Source organism: Typopeltis vanoorti, chromosome 1 (assembly GCF_054136105.1).
Source record: "Typopeltis vanoorti isolate ZY-2024b chromosome 1, IOZ_Tvanoo_1.0, whole genome shotgun sequence".
NCBI lineage: Eukaryota > Metazoa > Arthropoda > Arachnida > Uropygi > Thelyphonidae > Typopeltis > Typopeltis vanoorti.
The window spans coordinates 112,845,385-112,868,263 of record NC_143549.1 but is presented as its reverse complement, the minus strand read 5'-3'; the positions used below and the strand labels follow the sequence as shown (position 1 = coordinate 112,868,263).

The 22,879-nt window shown below is 36.8% G+C and overlaps 1 protein-coding gene across 2 annotated transcripts in view; it reads right to left on the bottom strand.

The window, feature by feature from the left end:
• PCB (Pyruvate carboxylase) overlaps window positions 1–22,879 on the bottom strand; it is a 553,291-nt gene that overhangs the window by 307,137 nt on the left and 223,275 nt on the right. For both annotated transcript variants that reach the window (XM_090392830.1, XM_090392839.1), the window contains 2 exons: window positions 20,185–20,291; window positions 9,863–10,026 (listed from right to left, as the gene is read on the bottom strand). In XM_090392830.1, coding sequence (XP_090248956.1) covers window positions 9,863–10,026; window positions 20,185–20,291 — 271 coding nt within the window. The remainder of the gene's footprint in view (window positions 1–9,862; window positions 10,027–20,184; window positions 20,292–22,879) is intronic.

The following is a 22,879-nucleotide window of genomic DNA, read 5'->3' as shown; positions in this document are numbered from 1 at the left end:
TCAGAAATTCAGATCAAGGATTTTTGAGCTATGTGCAGTGAACATGTGCTCATGTACGTGCCACAGGTGCAGGTCACATCCAAAAGCGAGTTTTTGGATGTGACCCGCATTTTCCATAGCCACTACGTCAAAAGTTTTTCCATAGCCACTTCAAAAGGATTTTGCAATCTCAATGTTTTCAGAACCTGCTGCACTTCTTCCGGCAGCACAGCCTTGCCTTACATACCTTCTTTTCTCGATCAAACCGAAATCCCAGTCACAAGGCATGTAGGAATGGTCCAATACCAGAAATTTTAAATCGATCGAGTCATAGAATCCTTTAACCACAAGATAAACGAGAGCCATTAGAAACATTTGGTTCTTGTTTTGTCCTGCACAATTATCACACCAAATTTCTGTGTCTTTTAGATGTGAACTGTGAGGGCAAAACCCTGAGGAGACAAGACGCCACTTCATTACCTCTGCGGCCTGCTATACCCTCATGCTACATGCACATAAAACTTTATCTCATGCTTCCTACGCGAACACATAGGTTGTAGTTCGACAGCTGCCTCATGTAAAACATGTTACTGTGGGTCATGGTAGGTGTAAATAACACCTGCTGCATATTGATCGCCACAGTAGCCACAGAACTAGAAGGGTACTGACTAGAACAAATAGAAGCAGAATGAAGCTGCAAAGCTTTTAGAACCTTCCTTTGATGTAGTTCCTTCTTAGCAATCAAAGGACATTAGCTATTCCGTAGCTTGCCTTTATTTGTGCAGTTAGCTTGTCACAAGTTTGGTAAGTATCAGTTCTTGGCCTCCTGAAACTCAATGTAGGAAATTCGCACTTGAAAACTCAACAATAGAACCCATCATCTATCCCCGAATCTGGATATTTTTCCTTGAACGAACGATAAAGCCAATGGATGTTCAAATCAGGTATTGTTTAGATAATTTATGGCAACAATAATGACTTTCTTCTCTTGGAAAAGCGTGAACATGTTCTTTAATGAGACGATGGTCATTATTGGTAGACTTCGTTCTGAGCGATGCAGGATTCTTCCCATGGCCATCCTTGAAGGCCACATCCCCTTTTTCCAAGCATTCGAGTAGAGGCTGGTTATTCTTTCTTGAAACCCCGAATATGCATCGGAAAATTTCGTTACACACCTGTATGGTTCCTGTCTTTGAAGGTACAGTGTAACAGGCTGAAATTTGTCTCCTACTTTCGTTATGCTCATTGTAATTTACATGACGCCTTCTTGCTATGTTTACCAAATTAATATGACTCATTAAGTACGTACCCTGTGCTTTGGACAGTAACTGGCAGAACTCTTGATAAAGTTTCTTGAAATCACATTTTGTAAGCAAATGGCATTTGTAGTAGCATTTGCAACTGGTCAGGAATAATGAAATAAATACCAAGTTATTACAATTGTTTAAGGATAACTCCCAGTATTTCTACAGATTCAGAAATATTCACTGCTTTTGTTTACTTACTTTCTCCAGCATTTCAGAAATTGACTTCTTTTTTGGAATCTTCCTTTGTAATTAAAGCAACTACAATAATTCATAACTTCATTGAGCATGGACTAATGATTGAAAATGCCTAGGAATGTGTGAATCACAAGAACCAACATAAACACGGTCATGCAAGTTTGTTGTGGGAGGTTACAACTATGTTTACTTGCACCCTTCTCAATACCAACTAGAGGAAAACTGCATCCAGCATGATCTGTTGATGTGAATTACAATGAGAATGAATGAGCTAGGGAACTGGTCTTCTTTTCTATACTATGGGTGTTGGAACATACATCTCTTTCAGTGAGAAAACTTTTTGTAAATTTTGGCACTTACACCCTTTTCAGTGTCAAAGCCTCAATTATCGACTTGTACTCATCATGCTAATTTGATAGTATGTCATCCACATTCTCCGGAATATCTCCTGGATTATTATTATCCTAAGACCCCATGGAATCAAAGACTCATATAATAAGTCTCTTATACACACAGCTCATCATACTGTGCCTTAAACACATTCAAATTTTCTGCAGACACCACACCCTCAGGTGATGCAATCCTATCATTCACAACTCTCCATTCAAAAAACTAGCCTCTCACTCCCTTGCTAACACCCTCTTTATATAGTTTCCATGGATGACCTCTTCTTCTCCCTGATGTCCCATTATTTTATGAAAAATCTCTTCAATGTTAATCCTATAACAATCCCTAACCAAGTTGTCCACCTCTATCACATCACCCCTCTTCCTCCTATCCATTAGACACTGTAAATTGTATCTTCTCAACCTTTCTTCATATTCAACATTCCAGAGTTCACAAACTACCTTAGTCAATCGACTCTCTGGACCTTTTCCAATATCTGTTCCAACATTTTGAAAACTCAGTGATGAAATCTGGGCATGATAGTCCATGGCCTGATCAAAGCCTTATACAATGGAAGGAGAATCTCCTTACTTCTACTAGTCAGTCCTCTGCATCATTGCCAGAATTCATTGTGTAATCCTCAAAACTTCGGCAATGTGCCCTCTAAATTTCAGATCCACCTTATCCACCAACACCCCCAAGATCTCTTATTTCCTCTATCTCCAAATATATTTCCACTAAGCATAAATTCTACTTCCCATCTTTGTTTCCCAAATTTTAAACTGGCTTTGAATTGGCATCCACACTTCCATGGCCATTCAGTAAGTCTATTCAAGTCTTCTTGTAAAGTCAAAACATCTGCTCTAATCTTCATAGTTCATCCTAACTTTGCATCATCTGCAAACAATTGAATATCCTTATTCAGCTATTCCCCAATATCATTAACATACAGATTAAACAGCAATGACCCTAAACACAGACCTCTGAGGCTCACCACTAGTGACCTTTCTCTTCCAGGATATTTCTCCTCCAATAGACAACTTGTTGATACCTATCAGATAAGTATGACTCTCCAATCCAATGTTTAATATTCAACCCCATCTGCTCTAGCTTGACTATCAACTTATCATAAGGTAATTATTATTAATGCTATTATTATTATTAATACATAACACCTCCAGAGAGTCCAAAAACTCATTGAGGGAGGGCACCTACTCTACAACTCTCCGTCTCCACCACTCCACTGACCGCAACTACCTTCATCATCTACACCAATGCCATCTGCCGCCGACCACTAGTATTTTCACAGACATCCATGCCCATGGCAGGATTTGAACCTGCAGCCTTTTGGCTGGAGAGCAGATATGCTAACCACTTGGCCAAACAGGCTGCCGTCTTTTATCAAAAGACTTTGCAAAATTTAAGTATACCACTATGTATCCATCTCCCTCAACCAATGCAGCTGTCACTTCATTGTAATAAGGATGTAGATTATTAAAAATTGACCTCCCTTTGAGATCCTCTTTTGAAATCTGTGCTGTCCATCAAAAATAATACCACTGTTGTCAACCCAATTCTGGATTCTGGTTCTCACCAACCTCTCCAACACTCTTAACCACACAGATAGAGTTCTGTCACCTCATGAAGCAGCATAATCTTGCCTGCCTTCCACTCCTTTTGGAACTTTACCCAGTGTAATACTCATATTAAACAAATATATGAAGGAGGATGTCAACTCCCTGGTACATTCATTCAAAAAAATCTGGTATTATATCAAGTCACACAACCTTATTAACATCAAGTATTCTCAATTCCCCATATACCTCTGGATCACTTGCAGTCTCTCCTCTTCATCCATTGCTTTCAAACTCTCCATGATACCACATTCACAAGGATGAAAGACCTTAATGACATCTCATTAAATATATCAACTATTTCCTCTGCAGCAATTATACTATTTTCTCCAATCAGTGTCATCCCACCATAATCATCTCTTTTTGCTGGCTACATAATGAAACAACTCTCTAAGATTTTTTGTGGCTTCATTACCTAAGTGCTATTCATACTGCACTTTTATTACCTTTACTGAGTCACCTACTTGTCTGTTTTTGGTACTCTTCATGGAATTTATTGTGACCACTCAATCATATGTTGCCTCCATAATGCCTTCTTTCTCTGTACTGCATGCTTATTTTCTTCATCCATTTCACACCTACCTTATTTAAACTTCTGATTCTTGGAATACATTTATAAATTGCTTCTACTAGATAGTTTGTTGAATTTCAGCCAAGCAGCAGTGATCTCCTTTCCATCCAACTCCTCATTCCATTCTACAGCTGAAAGCTGTCTCCTGAGCTTCTCATAATCACAAGACTTGTAGTTCCACACATGCCCTTTCTTCACATAGCTGGCAACCACCAAGGTAATCACTTCATAGTCACTCTCACCAACAGGAGGGAGATTTGACACCTCATACTAATGATATCCTCTGACGAGATGATCGAATCCAAAACCCTCAATCCTTGCTTGCCCTCTATTAAATACTGCCTGAGGTAGATGCTCCTCAAAAACTCGAGAAACTCAATTTCTTTACTTCAGGTTGTTATCTCATCATCCTAATCTATATTATCATAATTAAAATCACTCATAACGATCATCCTTTTCCCATTTGTTTGGCTAATTTGCTTATACATTTCATCATCTCTACACTGTCCCTCTCACATTACCAGGTCTATAGCAACATTTGAGTATTTCATTCTATTCACCTCTATTTCACACAACACCACTTCAAAACCACTGCCACTATTTTTCCTTTGCATCTCTGGACGTAACTTTTTTCCATCATCAATAGTACTCTACTTTCCTTTTTAACCTTTCTATCTTCACAAAATACAACATAACCTTCCATCTATATTCCTGTCAGGATGTCATCATCCAATCATGTCTCACTTATTCCAACAATTTTTTTGAGCACGAGCTCACTGCAACCATTTCATTTCCCTTATTTGATACTTCTAGCATTCATATAAAAACATAACAGCTCATTCCTGGATCTATAACCAGTTTCACTGCTATCACTTATTAGATGAGAGTCCTCCATTCCTTCACTGAGCCATTTCTTTTTTTGAGCCAGTTCTTCTCCCTACATCCTAGGTCATCCCATTTTCTTGTCTATACATACAATCACTTTCTCATTGAGCATCAATCTTTCTCATGCTGTGTTCCCCTATCTGCCCTGATTCTCCATGTTTGTCTTGCAAACTTGTTCTCTCATTCTCTACACTCATGCTATCCACTACTTCATTCTTAAGCACCACTTCAATCTCTTTCCTTTCTCTTCCACTTTTTCTTCCTTGCTCAGATTCATTCTCTGTATACATTAATCCAATCTAATATTCTCCTTGTTCCCAGTCAGTTATTACCACATGCTGCAAATATTATTGCACCCATAGTAAGGGTGTGTGTGTGTGTGTGTGTGTGTGTGGACTAGGTTCTTTTTTTGGAGAGTGGTGAATGAATGGAATGGATTGCCAGAGGTGGTTGTGAGCACCCCAATAGTGAATAGGTTTAAGTAGATGTATGACAGGTATCGTGTTAATGAATAGAGTGGATCTTCTGCCTCCATGTAGTGCCCACATAAATAATTGTTTTTCGGCCATCAGTGCCCTGTCGCACAATATAATGTACAAGAATACAAATGTTAAACCTTTAAAAATTAGAAAATCAAACATACTATCTTTACAGTTAACACTCATAAATATAATGATGCAAAAAGAATGACTTAATTGTTGCTAAACAATTTTCAAAAAGAACTTATCTTTTGGTACCAAAATTTGCCTCTTGCACTATTTTCCACACTCTCATGGCAAAAACCTCTTATGAGGGTATCCCTCATAAGATTGCATGAGGATATCCCTCATGCAATTTTAGCTTTCCATTCCTGAAGATGTCTATGTGACAGAAAAAATATTAAAATGGTTAAACCTACTGTTTAAGTATTTCTCTCTGTGCTGCGTTTATCCCATTAAATTGTATTATGAGTGTAAACCAGTGCCCAAGCCTAAACACTCATCCGTTCTCCTTGTTTCTGAAGCGATGCAGACACAGTGGATTCTAAGAATGTAAAATGTAGAATATGAGGAGAGATTGAGAATTTGTGAACTGCAGATACTAGAAAGAAGAAAATCAGGTGATATGATTGAGGCTTACAAACTTCTGAAAGGATACCAGTAGATGGAATTTTCATTTAATGAAGGGCATTGATGGAAACTGAGAATGAATACAGTCAGGAAAGGGATGTGTGAGAGAGAGAGAGACTTTCTCTATAGACTGAAATGGCTTTCCACTGAAGGCTGCAAGTGCAGATCATGTGAATGAATTCAAGAGAGGGTATGACAGGTAAGGTTAGGTCAGTTCAGTTATTTAACAGAATATTATCTTTCATTTATTTATAGACTTTGTCATCTTGGTAACACCCATTATGCTGACATAATATATCTTTAAATCTTCTGGCAGTCTTTTCATAGCCAGCTATAATTTTATATTTAATTTGATAAGTAGCCTATGGAACTGTACACACACAAAGATAGATTAAAGTAATGGTCTTCAATATTTGAGAAATAAAATGAAGGAGATACCAGACACATTCAAGTTAATAAGATCAAACAATACAGATAAAATCATTTTATGCAATACCTCTGACTAGGCTTAAAGAAGACTTAAAGAAGTTTCAGTTGTGGCAGAGTTCCAAGGGAGTGAAAAGAGAGCAAAATAATTCTCTTGTAGAGAAGTTCTAAGACTGCAGTAGCAAATTATAGACCAATCAGTATCTCAGGTGTGGTGGTAAAAGTACTGGAAAAGTTGATCAGAAAGAGAATTCAAGTATAGGTGAATAAGAATATGATACTGTATGTGCAGCATGAAGGATCATTCATGCCTTAGTAATTTACTAACTTTTGATAATAATATCAGTAGGCTGATACATATAACCAGAGGATGATATTTTTGCAATCTGGCCAGATCTAGAAAATGCATGACCCCTTTCTTAGAACAGATTAATTACATTCATCAATAAAACTAAGTTAATCATGCAAAAAAAAAAAAAAAAAAAAAAAGTATGGAAACCTGGGCTACCTACTCTCCCATTCAGCCCAAGCAGTGCGACCACTTGTATCACAAACCATCCTTCACCAGGAAAAATAATCAGCATAACTCAACTCATCATCCAGTCCATTATAGGCACCATAAAGATGCCTATAACAGACTGGATGCTAGGCACTATTAAATCAATCATACAATTAACGTGTTTAACCTCCGGAGGATTTAATGCATTATATACACCAATAATCCAATTCAGTCTCCTGTAACAAATGCAGAACATACGGTTCCTATCTCCTACATCTGATATCTCCAAACTTGAAGAAATGTAACTAACATTTTTTTTAAACTCACTAACAACAAAATTTATGCATTCTCACCAACCACCAAATATAAACTTTCACTATTACACTATTGCCTCTACCAGGTGTTTACCAAGTGACTGGTAAATATCACCTTTCATTTTTTGGACAAACTGGTCATTCTATACAGAAAAGATTTCAAGAACACTAGCACTAAGTCCTCTACCAGAAATCTCATAAGCCTAATCTTGAACAGCTTGGAGTCAACTTTTGGATGCACGTGTGATATACAGAAGTTATTTTAAATATCAATGTTTATTTAAAGGATGGGCTAAAGCCTTATCACGTTGACCCAATCTAAGTTTGAAAATGGTGTCTCCTTACCAAAGTTGAGAACCTTTTAACTCTCAATAACTGTTGAATGCAGAAAACTTGCAGGGAAAGAGTTCTACATCAAGGCTAAACAAAGGAACTAACTAGTGAGAAATGGTAGAATGACAGAAGGCAAACAATGATGGAAGAAATAGAAGAAAGAATGTAAATTACTTAGTCATAATTACAGAAGAAGTAATATGGAAGAAATCTTACTTCTCAGGAGGTTAATGACAGGCATCTTAATAAAGAAATCACTATTTCTGAAAGATGTTCTGCAATTCTTATCAGGCACAGCTAGCTAGTTCTGGGACATCCCTCCAGGTGCTTACAATAAGAAGGGAGTTTAGTGATGCTTGATGCACTATGAATGGGAACAAGTAATATGGTCTCTTTCAATTATATGGATGTGCAATACAAGATCATCCAGAGCAGGCTTTTACAAACATCCATTCCCATGTTGGGATTTGAATCCACATAGCATACCATTTTCCAGCCTGTCTGTTGGAAAATGGTATGCTATCCACTTGATCAACCAGGATGACTAAGTATAATTTATTTAGTGGCTCGCCCTCTTCCCCCCCCCCTCGAAGATAAAAATCTACTATATACTAAATCTAGAAGTTCTATCTCTTCTTCAAGTATTATTTACTTTCTGATCAAGTTAAGCTTGCTATATAAAAAGCTATGATCAAATCTGATAAACAGTTTCCTGGTAAAGCATTGCAAGATTTTCATTCCCTCACATATAACCAGAGGAAGCAAACCCTCACATATAACCAGAGGAGGCTATTTTTAAATTTGGTGTAACATCCTTCTAACTGTAATTTAAAGAATCACAAGGCTCGTTTTCCTCCCTAGACTCAGTAATTCAAACTGAACACATATTGATCTAAGCAAATAGAGCGATATGATCTATCTAGCACAAATCATCTAAAATGCTTGCTGATTTTACCTAAAGCAATAAAACAGCCATATGCCAAACTGATACATGACTTTCTATTATTGCAACTTAAAGTATTTTTTTTTCCCCTTTTTTCTTTAAGCATGTAGAGATGAAATGAATATATCTGTGAAACAATGCATGTTAAAAGTAATATTTACTTTAAAAATGCATTTCTTCATCTAGAAACTGATTCTTTCCTTTCACTATCAATCAATCTTTTTCTTATAAGGAAGGCGGCAGTGAAATTTCTAATCCAATGATACTTACATGTGAAATGTCTTCACAACAAGTCTACTTGTATATCTAGGCTGTTGACTTCACATCACTTGCCTCAGTATCCCATAATGCAAAAATACTTCCTTTCAGACATGTATATTAATGAATTATAAGGGTTACCCCTCAGAATTGTTTCAACCTTTAAGGTTCCAACACTGAGAGTTAAACCCAAGAAGACACTAAGGTTTAATCAATGCAGAAGCCATTTCTCATATAAAAGTAATAAAAGAGCATCAACAAAGTTTGCAGGAAAGTTTCTGAAAACTTTTGCCAGTCTGGTTGGCCAAGTGGTTAGCATATCTTCTCTCTCGCTCCAACTAACAGGCTGCAGGTTTGAATCTTGCCAAGGGCATGGATGTTTGTAATTGTTCTTAGGTGGGAGATGAATTTCATCACCCAGTGTGAAACCACAGCCTTGCTTATTAGAGGCTGTAAGTGGCTTGAAAAGATTCCATGTTTGTCTCTAGGGAAGGATTCTGGACTATATAAAAAAAATAAATGAAAAAATACAATTATTAAATAAATATGGGGAAAAAATTCTTAGCCCACCAATGGTACAAATGCACTATAGGTTTATAGAAGCCTTTGGTGGGTGGCAGCCACATAAAAAATTTTCTGATTAAGATTGAAACAATATAATTCTTGTTTCAATCAATTAATGGACAGGACTAGCTGTAGACTTGAAGCCAAGCTTTGGGGAAAGATGCCATGTATATATGTGTGTGTGTGTGTGTGTGAAAAATTTGTTGACTAAGTCATTGTATACATGATTTGAAGAACAATGTCAAGAAGTCAGCTTTGTCTTTGAATAATGTTATGATGGTAGAAGAGGCAGAAGTTGGGTCAATAATCTTGAAAAGGGGCCACAAGGCAAGTATTACATATACTGTTCTTTAAAATTAGATTAGCTGACTTTTTTTGTAGCTATTGCAAGCTTCAAGTATGGATTCAGGGTGTGTGTGTGTGTGTAAAATCATATGTAAAAAACACAATTAACTTACCCTGTAATTTCCTCAGTAATAGTATGTTCAACTTGCAGCCTTGCATTGACCTCTATAAAATAGTGATTTCCCTTTTCATCCAAAAGAAATTCAACAGTACCTGCATTTTCATATCCAGTATGCTTAGCTATTTGGACAGCATCAGCAGTCATTTTATCACGAATCTAAATAATAAATTACTAGGTTTTTAATAGTTATATGCACATTAGACATACTATATATATATATATATATATTAATAATGGCCTCACACATGTGTAAAGAAAACTAAATATAACTTAATTACTCCCAGACATTTCGTTCAATATGTCATGGGTTTCTTTCAGGGAGAAGACAGAAAAACTGGTAAGCAACATTGAAATTCTGAACATACGAATGAGTCATACAGCATGCACATAATATCACACGTCATGGTTGCAGCTGTTCAGTAGGAAGAAACATTATTAGAGTTCAGAGAAGTGGGAAGAGATGTATAATTAATTAATTTAAAAATAATAAATAAATAATATAGGTATTATTTCTGGAAAAACTCCCATGTTACTCCTCTTAAAACTATTATTTTACAGCTATTTTGCCTGCTTTTGTTTAGGAGTGCCCCTTAAATAAATAAAAAATATAAAAAATTATAAACAATTAATAGCAATCACTTCCCAAAACTTAGAAACAGACATACTGTCTGCTTGATTAAGAGGGAAGATAATTATCAAATATTTTGAGCATCAAGGTCTTGCTGTATCTGTTAAGTAATAAAGCAAGTTCTTCTAAGTCTCTTCTAATAGAAGAGACTTAGAACAAATTGTGTGTACTTAGTGTACAAGGCTTTGATAATATCTATTTTTTTGTGAAGGATGATGATGTGAAGATGCATGGATATATCTGTCTGTAAAGGATGGCTTCCTTGTAAACAGAAATTCAATATTACCAGCAGAGTTACGATGTATTAAAGCATCCAAAAAAGGGAAGATTGTTGTTTGATTCATGTTCAATAGTGAACTTGATGTAAGTATACAGGGTGTTCGGGATAAATTTGACATATTTATAATTAATTATATTTTTCCGTAAGTTACATGTATTAACACACACTTCTCTTCATTTAAAAGGTTGGACCCTTCTTCATTCATATACAAGATGTCAGAAAGGATGGATAGCTGGAACCCACCTGAATCATGGAAGAGAATAACTTGTATCATGATGATTCGTGCCAGCCATCAAAATAAGGATATTTCGACTGCTGCCCAATGCTCCCTGAATACAGTAAAAACAATCAGGCATGAACTAGAGACTTGCAATGGTGACTACGAGGATGTAGCAAGAAGAAAGATCCCTAGCAGACGATCTGATTGCGTTCGTACAGCAGAATTCCTCGCAAATCTGCATGAACAGGTGTTGAAGATCCCTGGCATTGGAATTCGGGCTTTGTCACGTGAAATGAATGTTGCAGCCTCTACTATGAAGCTTGCACTCAATGAAGACCTCCGCTACTACTCATACAAGCGCCGCAAAGGTCAGCTGCTTACAGAAAAGGCCCGTGAAAAACGTTTGATAAACGCGAAGAAACTTCTAAGCAAAGTGAAACATCCTGCGGAACCACAAACAATCTGGTTCTTTTCCGATGAGAAAAACTTTTGCCAGGATCAAAAACACAACACGCAGAATAACAGATGGCTTGCATACAGTACAAAGGACATTCCTCGTGTAATGCAGACTAAATTTCCCCAAACTGTGATGGTTTTCGGATGTGTATCCTCTGAAGGCAATGTGATGCCTCCGCATTTTTTCCAAGAGGGCCTCAGGTTGACTTCAGATGGCTACGTGGAGTTGCTAAACACTGTAGTCAAGCCCTGGATAACAAGGGTAGCCAATGGTAGGCCGTATGTATGGCAGCAGGATTCGGCCCCTTGCCACACCTCTGGGAAAAGTCAAAAATGGTTGTCTGAAAATTTCTACGACTTCACCAGTCCAAATGTTTGGCCTCCAAACTCCCCAGACCTTAACCCCATGGATTATTTTGTATGGGGCGCAGTTGAAAAAGACACCAATCGCACTTCCAGTAATACAAAAGCCCAGTTAATGGATAAAATTAAAACAGTTTTTGCGGCCCTTCCCAGGGAGACTGTAGCATTAGCTTGTTCGAGGTTCCGAAGCAGGATTGAAGCTGTGATCGATGCTAATGGTGGTTATTTTGAGTAAATCTTGTTGATAGTATTGTAATTAACTCTGCCTGTAATGTTTTTTGTCAATTCATTAAATTTAATAGATACAAAGAAGATTTTCTTTTTCCTTACGAAACTGTCAAATTTATCCCGAACACCCTGTATAAGTTAATTTTATTTTGAAACAGAAATAGTTCTGTTTCTAGATTGCAAAGATGTCATCCACAAAACGTAGTAAAATGCGATGTCAAGGAGAAATGATGTTAGAAACTATCCTCTAAATACTCCATAAAATAATCTATGAGACCGCCTAACTCACCTTTAGTCGAAAGAGACCAGATAAAGGTTCCTCATGATACTGATGGGAATTGAACCCAGATCTTTCTGATCAAATTGCTTTGTCTATACTGACTGAGCTATGGAAGCTCACCCATTGCAGTACCTCACAAATCTACTAAAATAATTTTTTATGCCAAGTGAAATAGCCAACATCAATAATAAACTTAAATAAATTGACGATGTCAAAGAAATCTAGAAAGTATTTTAACTTGGGTATAATAAATGTTATAGATACCAAGCTATTTTTAAACCTGGTTTTACTCCATTTCCCAAGCAAGCAAACAGACAAATAAGTCAAGTTTGCACCCTGCATGTAATGCAAGTCTAGCTGACCCTGCAGGTAGTGCAAGACCAAGGTAGCTCGTGGTAAAAGAAGAATAAACTCTGATCACTAATCTTAATATTTATCCATAATGCAAAGCACATCTCTTGGAGGAGATGTATGATACTTTGTATTAAAGGCAAGGGGGCCACTACCCAGACCGGTTTCGACCTTTATTGAGGTCTCATCAGTGGGAGCCAGGCTAGAAATATCAAGATTTTAGTAATACAGAGCTTATAAGTATTTTACCAGAACAAGTTACCATAAGGTGTTTTAACCTTATTAAATAAAAATCTCAGGAGGAGATATAAATGTAGAAATTAAAAATCTAAAAAACTAAAAATAAAAAATAAAAAAATAAAAAATTTAAAAAACTAAAAAAAGTAAAAATCTCCCGAGAGTTTTATTTAATAAGGTTAAAACACCTTATGGTAACTTGTTCTGGTAAAATACTTATAAGCTCTGTATTACTAAAATATTGATATTTCTAGCAGAGCTGGGTGTTTGCTGAATGAACTGATAGCTTTGTTTCAATTTCGGTTTAAGTGAGTACATCTGGTTGAGGAAAGAGAAATTCTATTGATCGAGTCAAAATGTTCAGAACTAAGATTGTTCTGTGGTAGAGTTTGACATTCAGAAATTTTACTGTTATTAGGAAAGAACAGCTTCTTAACATAATGTATCTTTTCAGACAATAGTGCTTTCATAAATATTATGACCAGAGTAAGATTTAATAGCCTCCTTCATTTTGATAATTTGGGGAATTAAACCAGCATTATGACATTGTTTTAGAAACAAGTTGGTAATATTAAGCATGACCCTCTTTAAATATAGCGTACCAAAATTTCTGACAGACCTCCAGTAATCTTAACTTTAATCTAACAATAAGTTACTATTTGTTTTAATAGAGATGTGTGTGTGTTAAACATTTTTTTTTTTTTTTTTTTTTGAATAATGGCTTCACACATGTAACAGAAAACTAAATATAATTTCTTACTTCTATATATTTCACATAATATATCATGAGCTTACTTTCTTGAGATCTTGACATGAGCTTTTTGAGAAGCTCAGGATATATTGTGCAATATATATATATATATATATATATATTTTTTTTTTTTTTTTTTTTTTTATGAGAGGTTTGTTGATCAACCTATAGTACATCAGTACCATATAGAGGTAGCAGGTTGGGAAAGGAGAAACTTGTTTACATTTGATTTAAAAGCCTATATTTTTTCCTTGGGAAATACAGAGAGAAGACTGTTCCATAGTTCAACAGTAACAGGGATGAAGGAGGGGGAAAAGAAACTTGTTCTGTGGGTTTCAAGATGTACTGTGAAAGGATGTTGAGCAGCAGCTGTACATGTTCCAATGGGCTTAGTACTGAGCAGGAGAACTGTTGATGCTATTTCAGATGAACATTTGCTGTGGAAATATTGATAGAATATACAAGTTGCAGAGACCAAATGTCTGTGTGAAAGTGGTGGGAGTGACTTGGGAAGAGATGGGTCATTTATCTAATTGCTCTCTTCTATACTGAGTCAAGCATTTTGAGGGAGTTTTAGATATCTAATAGGGTGCACCATGAGAATTTGAGGATTGGACATTAGGTCAGAAACCCTAGTCGGTTCTCCTCATTCCTTTAAAGGCTATGTGGAAGTCTCCTCTCAGTTATACAGCTGGTTGATATATCTTAGCAAACTGAGCACTTAATAATGAACAATCTCATTAGCTTCTAACACTAGGATACCATCTGCATTCAATAAAGTTATTCTTCTAGATTCATTCTTTCTTTTGCTTGTGGCATAATGATAAAATTCGTTTGAAATGTCTTTAGTTGCATAGCCATTTGGAATGTCTTTAGCTGCATACTGTGATTTAGTTTTCTGCACAATACTCATTACTTCTCTGGCCTGAGTGTTATATATTTCATAACTCCTCTCACTCTTATTCTCATAATATTCTTTCCACATCATCTTCATCTTGTGGATCTCTTGCTTAATAAGGTTGCACCTCCATTTCACTCCCAACCTATTCTTCAAACTAGGGATACATTCAGATACCACCTCCTCATTTAAGCACTTTTTCAAAGATTTCCATGCATTGTTGACATTTTTTCCCATTCAGTAACAGATACCATGGAACCAAAGATAGTATTCTCTTAAGTTGATCCTAATTTTCAGCTTTGTAGTTAAGCATGCAACCTGTTCTAATGCTTTCCTTTAGTGTTACACGGTGATCAGCATTCATTTTAGACAAATTATGGACCCTACAAACGTGTTAGAAATAATTATTTTAATTTCCCGACATATCAACCTTCATATTAAGGTCATCATCTGGAGTATACACATATATGCAGAGTCCATCAAAAAAAATGTATACACACTTTAACAGATGTCATCTATGGACTTTTTTTGAAGTTGGATCGAATTACGGTAGCAATGTGTAGTATGATGTTCTCTCAAAAGATGTCATTACTCACATGAATACTAGCATCAACATGTGACCAGCAAGACTGTCAAACAAAATGGCCAAGGCATGATTGTCATTCAAGGAATGCATGACCATTTTAAAATGGTATTTCAAATTTGAGAATGTTATTGAAGTTCAACGACAATAGAGGCCCAAGTTTGCAAAACAACCTCCAACATGCCTGCCAATATTCGTCATAAATTTGAGACCCACAGTACCATGTGTGATGTGCACAAGGAAAGATCCGGGAGGCCTCTCACAGCAAGAAGCCTGGTTTCCTTGGCTATGGTGTTGACTGTCCTACCGGTCACGTGTTGATGGTAGTATTCATGTGAGTAACGATACCTTTTGAGAGAACATACTACACATTACTACCATAATTCAATCCAACTTTGAAAAAAGTCCATAGATGACATCTGTTAAAGTGGGTATAGATTTTTTTGATGGACTCTGTATACAGAGACAAGCTATATTACATTTCACACAGTGAAATGTAACATAGCTTGTCTCTCTCTCTCTCTCTCTCTGTGTGTGTGTGTGTGTGTGTGTGTGTGTGTGTGTGTGTGTGTGTGTGTGTGTGTGTGTGTGTGTGTGTGTGTGTGTATTTAGAAAGATATTTAATGACTAAAAAACTGAGAATTAATTAAAAGCTTTAATGATAAAAAAACATTAACTTCACACTAGTTTCAGCTTTTTACAGCCTTCATCAGGCATCTTTTTAGGAAGAGGAAACAATAATAAAAACTGAAGATTCTAAAAAACTGAGAAGCACAGATAAATTGCAGTACATAATTGAAATAAAAAATGTTGTATTAACATTCAAGTTGTTCTATTTTACATGCATTGTTTGTTGTATGCGTGGTAGCAGACTCTCGAGAATGCCAGTATTGAATAACAACAGTATGGTTATCAGGAATGTTATAGCTTAAATTGTTGTTTAAATGTTCAGGATTAAGGATGATCTCCCTGGATTCCACTATCTTTCTTTTTAAATTCATCATGGCACAAGGAAAAAAAAAAATATATGTGTGTGTGTGTGTATACAAAGTGTATATATATATATATATACTAAAGTAATATAGCTTGTCTCTGTGTGTGTGTGTGTGTGTATATACTCCAGATGTACCATATATTTCCTTTTGTTAGCCTCCACTTCACACTAGATAGCTTCAAAGTCACTGCTAGATGGGACTTTGTTACCATCATTGTTTTTCTTGCATTTCAACCCTAAATGAACTTAAGTGGCCTGATATCATTAGTAGTACTCCTCCTACACCTCCTCTCCTATCTCTTCTGTCATTCCAAAAAATAGTGTACCCATTACACTCTATCCCAGTTACCATATCTGATTCTGATAGCCAGGTTTCATTAATGCCAACATTTTAGGCCACATCTTATTCAAAAATGCAAGAAATTCAACCTATTTTAACTTATTTTCAAAGCTTCAATAAGACAATTGTGACAAAAATAAATCACTTCGGGAGCATTCTCATATATGTTTAGTGTAAAACAGCAGTAAAAGCTAACTACTTCAAAATTGCTACATATTAAACTAGCAATAAAATGTATTTTTCAAATGTGCAGCGATTTCTTCTTTGTATTGCAAGAAAATATCAAATAATAATAAAAGAAAAATGTTATTAACAATTAAAAGAAAGAATTTGTTTTCTTAAAAAAAAAAGAGCATAAGATTGTTTTCTTGATATTTTTGCCCACGAATAACAGCTTAGTTGCATGTTACAGAGAGACCTTAGACAAATACATAATTTGTTTCATAACTGATTCAATTCGGTAGGGGATTGGAAGAGAACAAGAGGTCATCCCTGAAAGCTGTATAAGGAGGTTGTAGGCAAGAGAGTGAGAAGCAGGTTTTTTGCATGGAGCTGTGAATGATTGAAATACACTGCCTAAGAGCATGGTGTCTACAGAGAATTTGAACGTGTTTAATTCATGGTATGATAATTAATTAATTACCGTGTGATGGTACAATGGCCGTGAGTCCCCCTTTATGGGGAGATATGGCACCATCTTAGTCCCTCCCAAATTTTATCCGGGCTCTAAAACCGGCATAGCTGACGAATCAGGCCCGTGGCTGGGTCAGTATTCCTGACTGTAATCCGTGTGTTCATGAGGCCGGTTTGCCTGCTTGCAGGATGAAAAATCCAGATAAACTGGAGGAAAAAAAACCTGCTGTCCACACCCAAGACCAGCTAACTTGGCTATGGCTGAGGAAGACCCTTCAGCTCCTCACATCACCAACGGGAATCAAACCTAGGACACTCCTTCCCCAGTCATATGGTTGCGAAGCACAAAGCCACTAGGCTAACTGCGTAGACCACGGTATGATGAGCTGTGTGTATGACAAAAGAGACTTAGATGAGTCTGACTCCATGGGGTCTTAGGATAATACTATTACTAATAATGAATGAATCTTGGAAATGAAGATGGGGGGGCACACTCAACTGCAAATACTAAGTTTGTTACATGACATACATTATAATAAATGTCACGATTTGTTTCCTGTAAATCAAAACCAATTTAGAGCTATAATAACCTCTATTCCATTATGTTGGAGGTTTAATGGATTTTTTTACAACACTCAAAAAGAATTAAAATAGAATTTAATACTTCCTATATTTCGTCCTAGTCACTAGGATATCTACGGGGATTACAAAAAACAATTAATGTAACATGCACACAAAAACTTACAATACTAAGCCCAACCATGTGGGTGACACTAAAGTCCTATCTAGGTGGAGCGCCCTCTAAGGGCAGTAGTAGGTGGCATGGAATGTAAGGCGGGACCTCTGGTGATGAGTGTTTCCCAAATCTTCGGAAGCTTAATGCAACCGTATTTATTAAGATTTGGTTGGTTTCTGAGAGCTGCTGCTGCTTCTAAGAAAAGTCTCTCTTTCTTGAATTTGCTGTGGTGGAGCATGGTGGTTTTCTTCCATGATACTCTGTAGGTTGTGTCCAACACATGGTCAGCCAAGCCTGAATGGCCATAGTAGTGTTTAACGATGTACGACTTGTGTTCCTCCAGGCAGATGGATGCTGATCTGCCTGTCTGTCCAAAGTACGCAAGCTTACAGGAACAGGATACTTTTGTAAACTCCAGGCAGAGAGAGAGAGAGGAGGGAGCTGATCTTTCGTAGACCGGATAAGGGTAGCAAGTTTGCGGTAGGGCTTATATGCTGTGTGTAGATTATACTTTTTTTGTATCTTGGCTATTTTTTCTGAAGTGCCACGGATGTAGGATATGGTGATGGCATTTTTAAAATCTTGTTGACGAGAGGGACGGGGAATGGGAGAGGAATTGATTATTTTTTTGATACTGTGTTCGCTGTAGCCATTGGAGAGGAAAGTTCTGTGTATGTGGTTAAGCTCAGTAGTGAGGGCGGTTCCACTGGAACAAAGATTGTGGGCTCTCTTGGTAAGAGTTTTAATGATGCCATATTGTTGCAAGGGGTGGTGGTAGGAGAGTTTGTAATTGTATCTGCCTGTGTGTGTGGGTTTTCTGTATACAGTGAAGGCAAGTGTATCATTAGGCAGGCGTGTGACTAAGGTTTCTAGGAAGGGTAAACAATTGTTCTTTTCCTTTTCCATAGTAAACTGGATTCTTGGATGTAGGCTATTGAGATGACTGAGGAAGGAGTCTAACGTGTCTGGGTCACGAGGCCAAATAGAGAACGCATCATCTACATATCTTAGCCAGATAGACGGTTTGAGTGGGGCTGAGTCTGAGGCTCATTTTTTGAAATCTTCCATATAGAAATTGGCAAGAGGGGGTGAGAGGGGGGAACCGATGGCTGTTCCCTCTATCTGCTTGTAGATTTTGTTCTTCCTAGAGAAATACCCAGGCACACACAAACAGATACGTTCACAAACTCTCCCACCACCACCCCTCGCAACAATATGGCATCATTAAAACTCTTACCAAGAGAGCCCACAATCTTTGTTCCAGTGGAACCGCCCTCACTACTGAGCTTAACCACATACACAGAACTTTCCTCTCCAATGGCTACAGCGAACACAGTATCAAAAAAATAATCAATTCCTCCCCCATTCCCCGTCCCTCTCGTCAACAAGATTTCAAAAATGCCATCACCATACCCTACATCCGTGGCACTTTGGAAAAAATAGCCAAGATACTAAAAAAGTATAACCTACACACAGCATATAAGCCCTACCGCAAACTTGCTACCCTTATCCGGTCTATGAAAGATCAGCTCCCTCCTCTCTCTCTCTCTCTCTCTCTCTCTGCCTGGAGTTTACAAAGTACCCTGTTCCTGTAAGCTTGCATACTTTGAACAGACAGACAGATCAGCATCCATCCGCTTGGAGGAACACAAATTGTACATCATTAAACACACTATGGCCATTCAGGCTTGGCTGACCATGTGTTGGACACCACCCACAGAGTATCATGGAAGAAAACCACCATGCTCCACCACAGCAAATTCAAGAAAGAGAGACTTTTCTTAGAAGCAGCAGCAGCAGCTCTCAGAACCAACCAAATCTTAATAAATACGGTTGCATTAAGCTTCCGAAGATTTGGGAAACACTCATCACCAGAGGTCCCACCTTACATTCCAGGCCACCTACTACCGCCCTTAGAGGGCGTTCCACCTAGATAGGACTTTAGTGTCACCCACGTGGTTGGGCTTAGTATTGTAAGTTTTTGTGTGCATGTTACATTAATTGTTTTTTGTAATCCCCGTAGATGTCCTGGTGACTAGGACGAAATATAGGAAATATTAAATTCTATTTTAATTCTTTTTGAGTGTTGTAAAAAATCCATTAAACCTCCAACATAATGTCCTCACAGCACTTAAGCCTCTACACAAAAAAACCTCTATCCCAATTTGTTTAAATTAAAAGAATTTAAAAAAGGAAACTAATGTATATATTAAATAACTAAAAAATTATGTTTTGTGCATCACATTTTGGGAAAATATTATTGAAAAATTGTAAATTAAACTATGGTTAAAATATGCTATTAAAAAATAAAAACACCATGTAGAATCAAACAGTACCTTTACATCCAGATTTTGAGCTGGAGAAATTTCCACTACTTTTTGATGTCTTCTTTGCACCGTACAATCACGCTCATACAAATGAACAACATTATTCTCTCTATCACCTATTGGGAATAAAATAGGTATACAAATTGTTCGATTTGTTATTAAGTAAAACTATAGAATGAACATTTATCTGGATTTAAGCAATCAAATACTATGTACATGTCTGAATGGGAAGGAAAACAAGCAAGTATCAAAACATTTTCATACTTTGACATCCACTAGTTGTATTAGAAATTATTTCTAACTCAACTGTAATCTATAGATTAAAATTTCTCCAATTTCCCTTTTACTCCAAATAAATTTAACTCTCCACACTACCTTTGCTACTTATATTAAGAACTGTACATGAACAGATAACACTACTTGTTCCATTACAGTGCAGCCGAAGTATTCTGTTTCCCTCTCAATTTCCATACTTTATCTTTTTAATTTTTATTTAATGTTTGGGAGCTAGATCAATATATTTATATGGAATAGAGAAATAAGCCTGTTTGCTGTAATGAGCTGTACAGAGGACAGTGTTCAAACCAATTCTAACTTATGGATATGGCAGATGGGATATAAAACAGCTAATCACAGAAAACAAATATAAGTTCTGCGAAAGTTCAGATAACATCAATGGCAGGTTCATATATATATATATATATATATATATATATATATATAAACAAATAAATGAAAGATCAGAAATGAACAGACTAAGGACCTAGGTGGAGTGAAGCAGCTAAAATGCCTTATAAGAAAAACAGGGTGACTGGAGTCCTGATAAATACTTACTTAGACAAAAAGTATTGACAAGAAGAAAATGGTGTAAATTTCATCAGGTATCAGAATATACTGTACACATTCTTTTAGAGTAATTAGGAAATTAATGTGGATATTATAAAGGCTTTATTACATTCATGACTGGACTTCATCTTTCATGGTGCTCACAACATATTGCAGCATTTTTGACAGAGAAGAATTTAAACTAGCTGGCCTTTCATTATTACAAATTTTTTGGACAAAAGCTTTCTCCCATCACCCACCTCACTCTTCAGGACATGTTACCACCCTCATGATATTTAGCTTCTATGTACGTAATTTTCTGTATTCTTTTTTAATTACTTTTGCATACCCCCCCCCACCATTTTTCAGAGTATATATGCTGATTTCCTTATAGGAAAGCTTCGGAGGACTTATTTTCCTCCAAGACAATTTCTCAAAATGCTTTTGTTGAATCAATGTGTTCCCTCCCCTCCTGTCTTCAGATTTAGTCTCTCTAAGGTTCTTATTTTCAATTTTTCATTTTTTTCAAATTTGTTTATTTTACTTTACTGTTTCCTTCAATCTGCTTCACCGATTCATTTTAAAACTTCTGTATATGTACCACCCTCAATATGCCTCCGCTGATCTTTCAACAGAAGATATAGTTAACAGCCTTAACTAACAAGATCTTGGACGCAGAAGGCATCTCTCCACTTGTACTTCAACAGCATGGAAGCAAGATTTTATCCAGTCTGTTCTTAAAAAGGAAGATAAATCATCCATCAAAAGTGCTGTCCCACTGCCCTCACTTCAATCCACCTCTCTAAGGAGATTAAGAAAGTTACCAATAACTAGCTTCGCTACCCAGACAACATTTAACGATGACAATACAGATTCTACCATTCTCACTCTACAGCAGACTTCATAGATAACATTGATCTCTGGACCTATGGTGGTAGTGGTGGTAGCTCTTAATATTTCCAAGTCAACCTGGTCTAGTCTGGCATTGCAGCATTCTTTCCAAGCTACCACATCAATATTCAAATTCTTCCATCTTTGCATTCACCTACATGCTTTCTCCTATACATTAATTATCTTTACTCACTAACATCCAATTTTATTCAGAGCTTTGCTGATGACAGTACACACAATTTATTATTATTTATATGGGTATTCTATGGAATCAAAAGATTCATTGCAGGAGACCCACTCTATCCATTAACACAACACTTATCATAAATCTCCTAAAACCTATTCACTGTTGGGGATACTCACAACCATCTGGCAATCCATTCCACTCATTTACTACTCTCTCCAAGTAAAGAACCTAGTCTGCACACCCTCACTATCCACACTCTTAGACAATTTCCAAGTGTGACTCTGTTTTTCCCCTCCTCCCCATGTATTGAAAAATTTCTTCTGTGTCAATCTTATTGAATCCCTTTAATAATTTACAACTTTCTATCATATCCCATCTCCTCTGCCTATCAGCTAAACTCTGCAACCCACACACCCTTAATCTATCCTCACAGGGAACATTCCACAGACCTGTCACCAGCTTGGTCACTTGTCTCTGAATCCTCTCCTCACTTCCTGATCCCTAAGAAATGCAAGTAACCAAATCTGTGCACAGCAGTCAAAATGCAGCCAAATCATAGCCTTATATATATATAGAGAGAGAGAGAGAGAGAGAGAAAGATAATAACCGCCTTATCATTGCTTGTCAATGTCAGTATCCAAGTAATCCTCTGAATTTCAAATCTCTATCCACCATCACCCTCTGATCCCTAGCTTCACCAATTTCGTGTAAACTAGTGCCATCAATATGATATGAAGTGTGTTCTTTTCATCCTAAAGTGTATTACCTTCCATTTTACAACATCGAATGGACAACCACTGT